At 45.8% G+C, this 11237-nt stretch overlaps 1 protein-coding gene across 1 annotated transcript in view; it reads left to right on the plus strand.

Moving 5' to 3' along the window:
• Positions 1-10945, plus strand: part of LOC143288737 (uncharacterized) — a 73265-nt gene extending 62320 nt beyond the window's left edge. The window contains exons 22-24 of the mRNA XM_076597362.1: positions 4506-4643; positions 6944-7107; positions 10227-10945. Coding sequence (XP_076453477.1) covers positions 4506-4643; positions 6944-7059 — 254 coding nt within the window. The 3' untranslated portion in view covers positions 7060-7107; positions 10227-10945. The remainder of the gene's footprint in view (positions 1-4505; positions 4644-6943; positions 7108-10226) is intronic.
• The last annotated feature ends 292 nt before the right edge of the window (positions 10946-11237 follow it).

Consider the following 11237-nt stretch of genomic DNA (forward strand, 5'->3'; position numbering starts at 1 on the left):
GCGACAACCAAAAGTGATGAAATGCACTACGGGTTACAGCATCCGAACTCGTCAGAAAATACATCGCGACAAACCACTGAAGCTTCATCGAGAAACTCGGTTTCAGGCGAAGGAGCACTGTGCAACGGGATCTGTTCACAAACTTTCTTCTGACATCAACACACTAACAACGACGACAGAGGCTGGCATGGTTTGCAGTAAAAACAGCACTTGTCAGCAAGCTAGCTGGAATCCCAAAGGGAGTCAACGATAGGCTTATGACCATGAAACTCCCACTGGCATCTGGCCAGAAGCACCTCACCATTGTCAGTGCCTACGCCCCAACCATGACCAACCCGGATGAAGTGAAGGCGAAGTTCTACGAGGACCTTCACTCTGTCATTGCTGCCATCCCTAAAGCAGACAAGCTCATCATTCTTGGGGACTTCAATGCTAGAGTTGGCTCTGACTACATCTCCTGGGATGGAGTGATTGGAAAGCACGGTGTGGGCCACTGCAACCCAAATGGATTGCTTTTGCTTCAGACCTGTGCAGAGCACGAACTGCTGATAACCAACACAGTTTTCTGCCTCCCCACCCGTAACAGGACGTCATGGATGCACCCTCGCTCAAAGCATTGGCATCTCATCGATTATGTCATCGTCAGGAAAAGGGATAGGCAAGATGTACGTGTAACAAAGACCATGTGCGGCGCCGAGTGTTGGACAGACCATCGTCTTGTAGTCTCGAAGTTGAATATTCGAATCCAACCCAAGAGACGCCCCCAAGGCCAGAAGGCTCCAAAACGGCTCAACATCGCTAAGCTGAAAAGCATCACCATCAAACAGTCCTTTGTGGAGCTGCTGGAAGATCGTCTGGAATCCGCCTCTCTGGACAACCAGAATGTGGAGTCTGACTGGAGGACCCTGCGTGAGCTGATCTATAGTACAGCTTCAGAGACCCTGGGACCCATGACCAGAAAGCACAAAGACTGGTTTGATGAAAACTGTGATGAAATCAAGCAGCTTCTGGATGAGAAACGCCGTCTGCATCAAGCCCACCTGAGCAACCCAAAGTCCACATCAAAAAAGGATGCGTATGATGCCATCCGCAGGACTGTTCAGCAAAAGTTACGCCAGATGCAGGATAAGTGGCTGAGTGACAAAGCTGATGAGATCCAGGGATATGCTGACAGGCACGATATGAAGAGGTTCTATGATGCCTTAAAAGAAGTCTACGGCCCCACATCCTCAGGATCATCCCCCCTCCTCAGTGCAGATGGGAATACCTTGATCACCGAGAAGGAGAACATTCTCGAACGATGGGCTGAGCACTTCAACAGTGTCTTAAATCGCCCTTCCTCCATAAATGATGAAGCCATAGACCGTCTCCCACAAGTCCCCATCAACGAAGCACTGGACGATCCGCCAACACTTCTTGAGACCCAGAAAGCAATCCGTCTGTTATCCAGTGGCAAAGCACCTGGCTCAGACTCCATACCAGCAGAGGTCTACAAGGATGGAGGCACTGTGCTGACTGAGAAGCTTCATCAGCTGTACTCACTCATGTGGAAAGAAGAGACGATCCCCCAGGATTTCAAAGATGCATGTATCATTCACTTGTACAAGCGAAAGGGGAACCGGCAAGCCTGTGATAACCATCGGGGCATTTCCTTGCTCTCCATCGCAGGCAAGATACTTGCCAGGATCCTACTTAACCGCCTCACAGCACACCTTGACCAAGGTCATTTGCCTGAGAGCCAATGTGGATTCCGGAAAGAGCGCGGAACCACTGACATGGTGTTTGCTGCAAGGCAGCTGCAAGAGAAATGTCAGGAGCAAAATGCTGATCTGTTCTCCACCTATGTCGACCTCACTAAGGCCTTCGACACCGTGAGTAGAGAGGGACTGTGGAAGATCATGGCCAAGTACGGATGCCCTCGGAAATTTATTTCCTTGGTCAGCCAATTCCATGAAGGCATGCAGGCTCGAGTCCAGGACAATGGTGAAACATCTGCTCCTTTTGCTGTCACAAATGGTGTCAAGCAAGGCTGCGTCCTGGCTCCAACGCTGTTCAGCCTCATGTTCTCTGCAATGCTTACTGATGCCTTCAGAGATGGCGATGTTGGAATCGGCCTAAAGTACCGAACAGATGGCAAGCTGTTTAACCTCAGAAGGCTTCAAGCAAAAACGAAGGTCATGACAGACATCATCAGAGACTTTTTGTTTGCTGATGATTGTGCCCTCAACGCTGGATCTGAAGCTGACATGCAACTCAGCGTCGACAAGTTTGCCACTGCCAGCAGGAACTTCGGCCTTACCATCAGCACGAGGAAAACTGAAGTTCTCCATCAGCCAGCCCCAGGGAAACCCTACGTTGAGCCCAACATCACAGTCAACGGTCAGAGACTCAGTGCGGTGGAGCGGTTCACATACCTTGGCAGCACACTGTCACGAAATGCGACCATCGACGATGAAGTGAACGTCAGGATTGCAAGAGCAAGCGCAACTTTTGGTAGACTCAATGCAAATGTCTGGAACAGAAGAGGCATTAGTCTTGAGACCAAGCTAAAGGTCTACAGAGCAGTAGTTCTCCCCACACTACTGTACGCCTGCGAAACTTGGACAGTGTACCAACGACATGCCAAGAAGCTGAACCACTTCCACACAACATGCCTCAGGAAGCTACTGAACATCAAGTGGCAAGACAAGACCCCAGACACAGAGGTGCTCGCAAAAGCCACCCTTCCCAGCATCTTCACCATCCTGATGCAGTCCCAGCTTCGCTGGGCTGGACACGTGGCGCGTATGCCAGACCATCGGCTGCCCAAAAGGCTCTTCTATGGCGAGCTGCAACAAGGGAAGAGATCACACGGAGGTCAGAAGAAGCGCTTCAGAGATACTCTGAAAGTCTCTCTGAAAGCGTTTGATATCAACCCTGACTCCTGGGAGGAATCTGCAGTGGACCGTGACAAATGGCGCGCTGCTGTGCACAAAGGCGCCAGGTTGTGCGAGGCCAACAGGACTGCTGCAGCTGTTCAGAAGAGGCAGGCCAGAAAGTCACAGGCAAACAAGCTCCCTGACAATGATATGCCTGTCTTTGTCTGCCCCAACTGTCAGCGAACATTTCGTGCGCAGATTGGACTATTCAGCCATCTGCGCACTCACAGATAGATTCATGAGCATCCTTCCCCCCACCCCACCACCACCCTCCCCCCATCCCCCATCCCCCATCTGGATGACAACGATGGTCATCATCGATCTCGATGGACACACCACCACATCAGTCGATGCAGGAATTTCTTGGAGAGCTGCTTGGATTTGCTGCTGCAGCACGTCCTTGGTGATAGGGAGGCGGTGGATGTTCAGCTTCCTAGGGGGTTTCTGCCTGGCTGGTTGGAACTTGCATGCAAGTCTGATGTTCATCTTGCTGCGTACCAGGCGATGGTCCGACCAACAGACTGCTCCTCTCATGCAGCGTGTAATGGAAACGTCACCTCTGTCCCTCTGCCGGACAATCACATGTATATGTATGTGTGTGTATATATATATATATATATATATATATATATATATATATATATATATAATGATAATGATAATAATAATAATAATAATATATTTTATTTATTTATTTATTTTTCGCTCTCTCATCACCTGCACCGTTTCAGTGGCATTACTCCCACGCCGTTCAGTTAGATTCTCCCATACACGGCCACACCGGTGTTCGTCCGCCACAGTTTCAGCGTCGGCAGTCCACAGTGGACCATCGATGTTAGGTCGCCAGGAGGCCACACACTAGAGGAGTTCCTGCACTGCTGCTGAGTCACTTCGGTGGTGTTCAGTTGTGCCTGTTCTGAGCCCCTCACTAACAAAAATAATGGTTTAGTCGCGGAGCCAGACTGAGTGAGTGTCCCTCCCAGAGTGGAGACCCCCACCACGTCCCCCAAACAACAGCCCCCCCCGACACTGAAGACATTGACAGGACTCACCCCAAGCACGGAAGATGAGGGGTATCGAAACTGAGGTCACCATGAGAGCAGGGCATGAAAGCCACATACTTTTGTTTATATTGATGGTGATGAAGGAGGAGGAGGGTGACGATGACGATGTTGCTATGGAGGTCCATTTTGGTTTGGGACTGCGTGACAAGTCTATACTCTACGCTTCCTGTCATAATGATATCCCGGCGTTAACCAGGCTCGAGAGATACAGACACTTGTTGGTCAGGTAATTAGAGCAATACACCCAAAGACGCATCCGTGAAGTGGATGACACTCGACTGTGTGGTCCCAGTCTCCCCATTTAAGCCAATAGCACACTCAACTCTGGGTAGGAGCCGGCCGTGGGCGGAAAAACCCACCTCCGCTGGGATTAGGACCCGCGTTCTCCCAGCCGTAAGTCCGCGACGCTAACCACTTCGCCACGGCGGCGGTGTTAAGATATATAATATGTGTGTGTGTGTGTGTGTGTGTGTGTGTGTGTGTGTGTGTGTGTGTGTGTGTGTGTGTGTGTGTTGTGTTTCAGGGCCTTGTATTGATCACAGTGACAACTGTCCAGGCTGGGCAGATTATGGGGAATGTACTAGAAACCCCGGGTACATGCTGAGGCACTGTAAAGTATCGTGTAATGTGTGCTCGCCTGCCGGTTCTGGGACCACTGCAGGTGAGGATGAACTGGGGTAGAATACGATAGAGATGTGTTTCTTCTGTATTCCTTTAACATTTCTAACATAACAGACACACGCGCACGTGAGCAGTATGATACAATACATCTTTATCAGTCCGATTGGAAATTACATGTGTCTTCAAACCACACCAGTCTCACAGTCCACAGTCGAGTAAAACATATCAACCCATGAACTTGACAAAAATGTTACTTTGAAACACGAAAGTGATAAAACTTTGCAGCTTGATTTATCAAACAGTAAAAGAAATTCTCAAAGAAGCAAAACTTGCAAAAGTGATAGAATTATTGCACTATCGGTCTCATCAGTCAGCACAGCATAGTCGTGCAGAAAATACTACTCAGCAGACTGAAACCACAACTGAAGTCATCATCATCGCCAAAGAACAGGCTGGTTTCAGGGCAGGAAGGAGCACTGTGCTCCACTGAGCAGATCTTCAACCAGAGAATTATGTTCGAAAAACATGAACATCAACAACATCTATACAACGTATTCGTATATTTCAAGAAGGCATTTGGCAGGGTATTATGACACGCTGCACTTTGGGACACCGTGAGGAAGTATAACATCAGTGCCAACCTCATCGAAGTCACTGAACACCTGTATGACAGAGCCACCAGCGCAGTCGTACTCAATGGCAGCTCAGGCGAGTGGCTCCAGACGACTGTAGGAGTCAGACAGGGCTGTCCTCTCTCACCCACACTCTAAAGTATCTTCCTGGAGAGACTGATGACTGACGTACTGGACGTGCATGAAGGGTCAGTCAGTATTGGCAGCAGGGTCATCACAACCCTGCCGTTTGCTGATGACATTGACGGTCTAGCAGGCGATGAAGAGGAGCTGGCCAATCTTGTCGAGAGCCTTGACAAAACATCACAGGCCTACAGCATGGATATCAGTGCAGAAAAGTACAAAGATCATGACCAACAGCACCAACAGATTCAAAAGGGACATTAAAGTGGAAGGACAAAAACTTGAAAATGTCAATAGTACCTCTAAGACGAAGAATCGAAACATGAATTATAACATGGTTATAAACAAGAATTATAACATGTGTAACGATGCGCTCTCCATGAGGAGAGCAGCCCAACTTTCACACAGAGAAATATATTATTTAAAAAAAAAAAGAGTAATACAATACAATGCAATACAATACAATGCAATACAATTCATACAAAAACCAGAAGTTCTGGCCCGAATTTCAATTTTTCTGTGTGTTTGTGATTCCTGGACTCATCATTCAGCTCTCCCCTCTTCTCCCTCAACTCTCCCCCTCCTCTCCCCTAACTCATCATTCAGTCCTAACCTCCTCTCCCCCAACTCTCCTCTCCTCTTTCCAACTCATCATTCAACTCTCCCCTCCTCTCCCCAAACTCATCATTCCAACTATCTCCTCCTCCCCCCCCCCAACTCTCCATTCAACTCTCTCCTCCTCTCTCCCAATTCATCATTCAACTCTCCCCTCCTCTCCCCTCCTCTCTCCCAATTCATCATTCAACTCTCCCCTCCTCTCCCCCCCAACTCTCCATTCAACTCTCCCCTCCTTTATCCCACTCATCATTCAACTCTCCCCTCCTCTCCCCCCCAACTCTCCATTCAACTCTCCCCTCCTTTATCCCACTCATCATTCAACTCTCCCCTCCTCTCCCCCCCAACTCTCCATTCAACTCTCCCCTCCTTTATCCCACTCATCATTCAACTCTCCCCTCCTCTCCCCCCCAACTCTCCATTCAACTCTCCCCTCCTCTCTCCCAACTCATCACTCAACTCTCCCCTCCTCTCTCCTCCCCCCAACTCTCCATTCAACTCTCCCCTCCTCTCTCCCAATTCATCATTCAGCTCTTCCCTCCTCTCCCCCAACTCTCCCCTCCTCTCCCCAAACTCATCATTCAACTCTTCCCTCCTCTCCCCCAACTCTCCCTCAACTCTCCCCTCCTCTCCCCTAACTGACCATTCAATTCTCCCTTCTCTCTCCCCCAGCTCTCAACTCCTCTTCGCCAACTCTCCCCGCCTCTCCCCCAACTCTCCCCTCCTCTCCCCTCCTCTCCCCCAACTCTCCTCTCTCTTAATTGAGTTGTGAGTTTTCGCATAGATCATCCTGCTATATTTTTTCAACATACGCGATTGTGTGTGTGTGTGTGTGTGTGTGTGTGTGTGTGTGTGTGTGTGTGTGTGTGTGTGTGTGTGTGTGTGTGTGTGTGTGTGTGTGTGTGGTGCGTATGTGATGTGTGTGTGTGTGTGTGTGTGTGTGTGTGTGTGTGTGTGTGTTGTATTTCAGGCCCCTCCTGTACTGATGATAGTGGGAACTGTCCAGGCTGGGCAGATTACGGGGAATGTACGGAAAACCCCGGTTACATGCTAGAGCACTGTAAACTGTCCTGCGGTGTGTGCTAGGCTAACTGATCAACGACCACAGCAATGAACGATTAGCCAGAATCATTGGTAGTGCTACCTTTTTGTCAAACTATGTAATGATTTTTGTGTGTGAATTTATTTGTGTGTGTGTGTGTGGTTGTGTGCGTGAGTGAGTGTGTATGTGTGTGTGAGCATGTGTGTGAGTGTGTGTGTGTGTGTGTGTGTGTGTGTGTGTGTGTTTGCTTTATGCGGAATAAAACTGATGATCTGAAACTTGATATACCATTTCTGTATTCCTGCAGTTTTCTTATTTTTGTCACGCAAGTAATTTTGTGGTTTAAGTATATGATCTTATTTCTAAATTCTGTAACCTAACTTGTTTAACGGTTAATTTATGTAATGTTATTTCTAAACTATGTAATGTAACTTCTTTAGTGGCTAAAGTATGTAATCTTATATCTAAATTGTGTAACGTAACTTCTTTAGTGGCTAAAGTATGTAATCTTATTTCTATATTGTGTAACGTAACTTCTTTAGTGGCTAAATTACGTAATCTTATTTCTAAACTATGTAACGTAACTTCTTTAGTGGCTGAAGTATGTAATCTTATTTCTAAACTATGTACCGTATGTTCTTTAGTGGCTACAGTATGTAATATCATTTCTTGATTTTGTCAAGTAAATTGTTTAGCGGCTGAAGTATGTAATCTTGTGCCTTAATTTTGTCCTAAAGGTTATTTTGTGGCTACAGTATGTAATATTATTTCTTGATTTTGGCACGTGAGTTGTTTTTGTGGGTATAGAATGGAATCATATTTCTTGATTTTGTCGTGGATGTTGTTTTGTGGCTGAAGGATGTAAGATTGTTTCTTGATTTTGTCATGGATGTTGTTTTGTGGCTGAAGGATGTAAGATTGTTCCTTGATTTTGTGTCATGGATGTTGTTTTGTGGCTGATGGATTAAGATTGTTCCTTGATTTTGTCATGGATGTTGTTTTGTGGCTGAAGGATGTAAGATTGTTCTTTGATTTTGTCATGGATGTTGTTTTGTGGCTGAAGGATGTAAGATTGTTCCTTGATTTTGTGTCATGGATGTTGTTTTGTGGCTGATGGATTAAGATTGTTCCTTGATTTTGTCATGGATGTTGTTTTGTGGCTGAAGGATGTAAGATTGTTCCTTGATTTTGTGTCATGGATGTTGTTTTGTGGCTGATGGATTAAGATTGTTCTTTGATTTTGTCATGGATGTTGTTTTGTGGCTGAAGGATGTCAGATTGTTCCTTGATTTTGTGTCATGGATGTTGTTTTGTGGCTGAAGGATGTCAGATTGTTCCATGACTTTGTCACGAATGTTGTTTTGTGGCTGAAGTATGTGTTATGTGTTCAATAATAATAATAATAATAATGGATACTTATATAGCACACTATCCAGAAATCTGCTCTAGGTGCTTTACAAAAACGCTTTTGTTAACATAAAACATATCTATGTTACATACACACACCAAAATGTGACTACACACACACACATACACACACACATACATACACACACACACGCACGCACACACATACACATGATAGCCATGTTGTCCCTGTGTCAGTGTGATAGCCATGTTGTCGTTGTGTCAGTGTGATAGCCAGGTTGTCCTTGTGTCATTGTGATAGCCATGTTGTCCGTGTGTCAGTGTGATAGCCACGTTGTCCCTGTGTCAGTGTGATAGCCATGTTGTCCCTGTGTCAGTGTGATAGCCATGTTGTCCCTGTGTCATTGTGATAGCCATGTTGTGATAGCCATGTTGTCCGTGTGTCAGTGTGATAGCCATGTTGTCCCTGTGTCAGTGTGATAGCCATGTTGTCCCTGTGTCAGTGTGATAGCCACGTTGTCCCTGTGTCAGTGTGATAGCCATGTTGTCCCTGTGTCATTGTGATAGCCATGTTGTGATAGCCATGTTGTCCGTGTGTCAGCCATGTTGTCCCTGTGTCATTGTGATAGCCATGTTGTGATAGCCATGTTGTCCCTGTGTCAGTGTGATAGCCATGTTGTCCCTGTGTCATTGTGATAGCCATGTTGTGATAGCCATGTTGTCCCTGTGTCAGTGTGATAGCCATGTTGTCCCTGTGTCAGTGTGATAGCCATGTTGTCCCTGTGTCATTGTGATAGCCATGTTGTGATAGCCATGTTGTCCCTGTGTCAGTGTGATAGCCACGTTGTCCCTGTGTCATTGTGATAGCCATGTTGTGATAGCCATGTTGTCCCTGTGTCATTGTGATAGCCATGTTGTCCCTGTGTCAGTGTGATAGCCATGTTGTCGTGTCAGTGCGATAGCCACGTTGTCCGTGTGTCAGTGTGATAGCCATGTTGTCCCTGTGTCAGTGTGATAGCCATGTTGTCCCTGTGTCAGTGTGATAACCATGTTGTCCCTCTGTCAGTGTTGTCCCTGTGTCAGTGTGATAACCGTGTTGTCCCTGTGTCAGTGTTGTCCCTGTGTCAGTGTGATAGCCATGTTGTCATAACCATGTTGTCCCTGTGTCAGTGTGATAGCCATGTTGTCACAGTGTCTGTGTGATAACCATTTTCTTTCATCGCCGTCGTCATAGTAGTAGTGGTGCTGGTGCTAGTAGTAGTAGTAATAGTAGTAGTAGCAGTAGTAGCAGTAGTAGTAGCAGCAGCAGCAGCAGTAGTAGTATTAGTAGCCATTGTCGTCGTCGTCGTCATAGTAGTAGTAGAAGTAGTAGCTGTTGTTGCTGAAGTTGATATTTTCAATGATCCTCGATGACTGATTGTCAGACAGCAAGCAAATGGACTGACAACAGTGATTGTTTTTTCCCAATTGATATCCATGTATTCCACTCATTGCAGTGTTTTTAGCTTTTGTTTTACCCAGTTGATCTTTATGTATTCCACTCATTGCAGTGTTTTAAACTTTTGTTTTACCCAGTTGATCTTTATGTATTCCACTCATTGCAGTGTTTTAAACTTTTGTTTTACCCAGTTGATCTTTATGTTCTATTGTTAATTTTATTTTATTTATTTTTTTTTTTTGGGGGGGGGGGGGGGGTATTTAGAATACACAGATGCATTATAGTTCTGTTTTTCCTCATGATAATAGATGGTACGGAGCATTATCAAGTGCGATGTTACCATACAGATTTCTTTTTTCGGAACCACACGAAGCATAATAGGAACATCTTGCTCTTTTTTTTCAGGATCTGAATCTCAACGAGTCAGTCTAAGACGTCACGGTGAGGTGGTACAGGAGACACCGAGGAAAATTTCAAATGAAGATTTTTTTTTTTTTCAATTCAGTGAAGCACGAGTCTCATCATTTAACTCTGTGTTTATATGGAAAACACTGACTTCTAAAACCATGTTTAACTCACTCAGTACGGCCAGTCCTCTCTTCTCCTCTACACAGACCCCTCGGATGTCCAGTGAGTGTCTGAATGACCCAACCTTTAGCTTCCGTCGTCAGAATTGTGGTATTCTTTGTCAACATTCACGTCTTCAGTATAAGAGCCTTCCGCTTGCAATATTTTGATGATGGTAATTGGGGTGAAACGCTGTTAACGTCGTCTCTTTCGCCGTTCGTATGGAGAGAGTTAAATCCGTTCAAATAAACCATCTGTAGCCTCCTAGGCGGCGATCGATGTGAAGAGCTGCTACAAGGATATTTCCAGTGGATAATACATTGGAATCGGTACGGTAATTGATTCAGTTTTGAGTTTCCATATGTTTAGTTATATCAGACAGAATTATGAATTACTGATCGGTTGGCTGGCAGTTTCCATATAGAGTAGTTATGCTGAATTGTGAATTCCCTGATCCGTCAGCTGGTTGAAGTTTCCATAATAAGTCCTTCAGCCAGCCCCTCAAATTAAGGGGGTCGGTACCACTCATTGTGGCAAGTGTTATCATATGTTTTGGGAATCGTCTATGTCCCTAGATGTCAGAAAATCATGATAATGTTGTGAACGTGGCAGCTTTCTGCCTGTTATCACGTGATTTCTAACCCCACCCTGCCGCGTCGAGAACGCGCACCGTGATCAAGCTCTGTTCTCTCAGAGCCTAAACCATTGAAGATAGAAAAACCATTATTGAACAAAAAAGATGTATAATAGCATGCTAAACAACTTTTGTTCGTATAAATATATCAAATTATTATTTGTTCTTGAAATGTAGTGGCGTTTTGAGGATTTCGTAACATATTCACACAAAAT

This window comes from Babylonia areolata, chromosome 13 (assembly GCF_041734735.1).
Source record: "Babylonia areolata isolate BAREFJ2019XMU chromosome 13, ASM4173473v1, whole genome shotgun sequence".
NCBI lineage: Eukaryota > Metazoa > Mollusca > Gastropoda > Neogastropoda > Buccinidae > Babylonia > Babylonia areolata.